Source organism: Calidris pugnax, unplaced genomic scaffold, assembly GCF_001431845.1.
Source record: "Calidris pugnax isolate Ruff unplaced genomic scaffold, ASM143184v1 scaffold133, whole genome shotgun sequence".
NCBI lineage: Eukaryota > Metazoa > Chordata > Aves > Charadriiformes > Scolopacidae > Calidris > Calidris pugnax.
This window is the reverse complement of record NW_015090977.1, coordinates 2,223,710-2,225,731: the sequence shown is the minus strand read 5'-3', so window position 1 is coordinate 2,225,731 and position 2,022 is coordinate 2,223,710. Positions and strand designations below refer to the sequence as shown.

Genomic DNA, 2,022 nt, shown 5'->3' with positions numbered 1-2,022 from the left:
GGTGACAACGGGGCTTGGGGCAGACCCCACGGGGGTCTGGGTGGGTTGGGGGTGACGAGGGGGTGGCCGGCGCCCGGGTGGCCCTCATGGAGCCTTTGGCTTGAGCCTCCTTGGGAGAGGTGTCCCCGGGCAGTGCCGGGGGGCCGGTGGGCACGATTGGGGGGCACCTGGAGGGGTGGCTGTGGCACCCAGCTCCACGCTGCCCACACCTAGATGGACACCTCATATTCCCTCGTCTCCTGCAAAGAAAACAGACTGCAAGGGGTTGGACACTTGGTGGTGCCACGGGGTGCCCGGGACAAGGATGGGGCATCTCCCACCCCGTGGAGTCCTGGGGACACATCCCAGACCAGAGATGGCCCTGGGGGATGCATGTCCCACCCCATGTGTGGGTCCTGGGTGGATGTTCCAGCTGATGTGTGGTCCCTAGATGGATGTCCCACCCCATATGTGGTCCTCAGGTGAATGTCCCATCCTATGTGTGGTCCCAAGATGGTTGTCCCAGCCGATGTGTGGTCCCTGGGTGGATGTTCCAGCTGATGTGTGGTCCCTAGCTGGATGTCCCACCCCATGTGTGGTCCCTGAATGGACATCCCAGCTGATGTGTGGTCCCTAGACAGATGTCCCACCCCATGTGTGATCCCTGGATGGATGTCCATCCTGGGCATAGTCCCTGGATAGATGTCCCACCCCACGTGTGATCCTCAGGTGAATGTCCCATCCTATGTGTGGTCCCGAGATGGCTGTCCCAGCTGATGTGTGGTCCCTAGGTGGATGTCCCACCCCATGTGTGATCCTTGGATGGATGTCCATCCTGGCCATAGTCCCTGGATAGATGTCCCACCCCACATGTGATCCTCAGGTGAATGTCCCATCCTATGTGTGGTCCCGAGATGGTTGTCCCAGCTGATGTGTGGTCCCTAGATGGATGTCCCATCCCATTCATAGGCCCTGGATAGATATTCATCCCATGAGTGGTTCCTGAGTGGATGGATGATGTCCCACCCCATGTGTGATCCCTGGATGGATGTCCATCCTGGGCATAGTCCCTGGATAGATGTCCCACCCCACGTGTGATCCTCAGGTGAATGTCCCATCCTATGTGTGGTCCCGAGATGGCTGTCCCAGCTGATGTGTGGTCCCTAGGTGGATGTCCCACCCCATGTGTGATCCTTGGATGGATGTCCATCCTGGCCATAGTCCCTGGATAGATGTCCCACCCCACGTGTGATCCTCAGGTGAATGTCCCATCCTATGTGTGGTCCCGAGATGGTTGTCCCAGCTGATGTGTGGTCCCTAGATGGATGTCCCATCCCATTCATAGGCCCTGGATAGATATTCATCCCATGAGTGGTTCCTGAGTGGATGGATCCTGGATGGATGTCCCATCTCGTGTGTGGTCCCTGGATTGATGTCTATTGTGTGATTGGTCCCTGGATGGATGTCCCATCTCGTGTGTGGTCCCTGGATTGATGTCTATTGTGTGATTGGTCCCTGGATGGATGTCCCATCCCATGTGTGGTCCCTGGATTGATATCCCAACCCATGTGTGGTCCGTGGATGGATGTCCTATTCCATGCATGGTCCTTGGAGTGCATGACCCCATCCCATGCCTGTTCCATGCCACGCACAGACCCTGGCACACATGGCCCATGCGATGCAGGGTCCCTGAGGTGCCCAGCCCCATCTGGAGGGGCATGGGAGCCAGTACTTACTCCTGTCTCGTAGGTGGGGTTGTCAAAAGCCGACTCCACGGTGATGTGGTCGTAGGGGTGGGAGCCAGCGAGGGGCAGCTGCAGGGCTGGCTTCCCCTGGAGCCTGCAGGGAGAGGGCAGCTGGGGCGGGCAGTGGGGGGGTGGGGGGCATGGGGACCCCATGGGGTGATGGAGGCCACTTGGCCACTCACTTGGAGAAGTAGAGGTAAATGCCGCCGATGAGCAGGGCCACCACCAGCACGGGCAGGAAGACAGCGATGGCGACGTTGGTGCCCTCCAGCGCCATCCCCGAGGGCACGGCTTTGGC

The 2,022-nt window shown here is 59.4% G+C and overlaps 1 protein-coding gene across 1 annotated transcript in view; it reads right to left on the bottom strand.

The window, feature by feature from the left end:
- Nucleotides 1–6: 6 nt before the first annotated feature.
- SEZ6 (seizure related 6 homolog (mouse)) overlaps nucleotides 7–2,022 on the bottom strand; it is a 12,040-nt gene continuing 10,024 nt past the window's right edge. Inside the window, exons 16-18 of the mRNA XM_014953009.1 lie at nucleotides 1,907–2,022; nucleotides 1,716–1,818; nucleotides 7–239 (exon numbers count right to left, since the gene is read on the bottom strand). The exon at nucleotides 1,907–2,022 is cut by the window's right edge and continues 6 nt beyond it. Coding sequence (XP_014808495.1) covers nucleotides 210–239; nucleotides 1,716–1,818; nucleotides 1,907–2,022 — 249 coding nt within the window. The 3' untranslated portion in view covers nucleotides 7–209. The remainder of the gene's footprint in view (nucleotides 240–1,715; nucleotides 1,819–1,906) is intronic.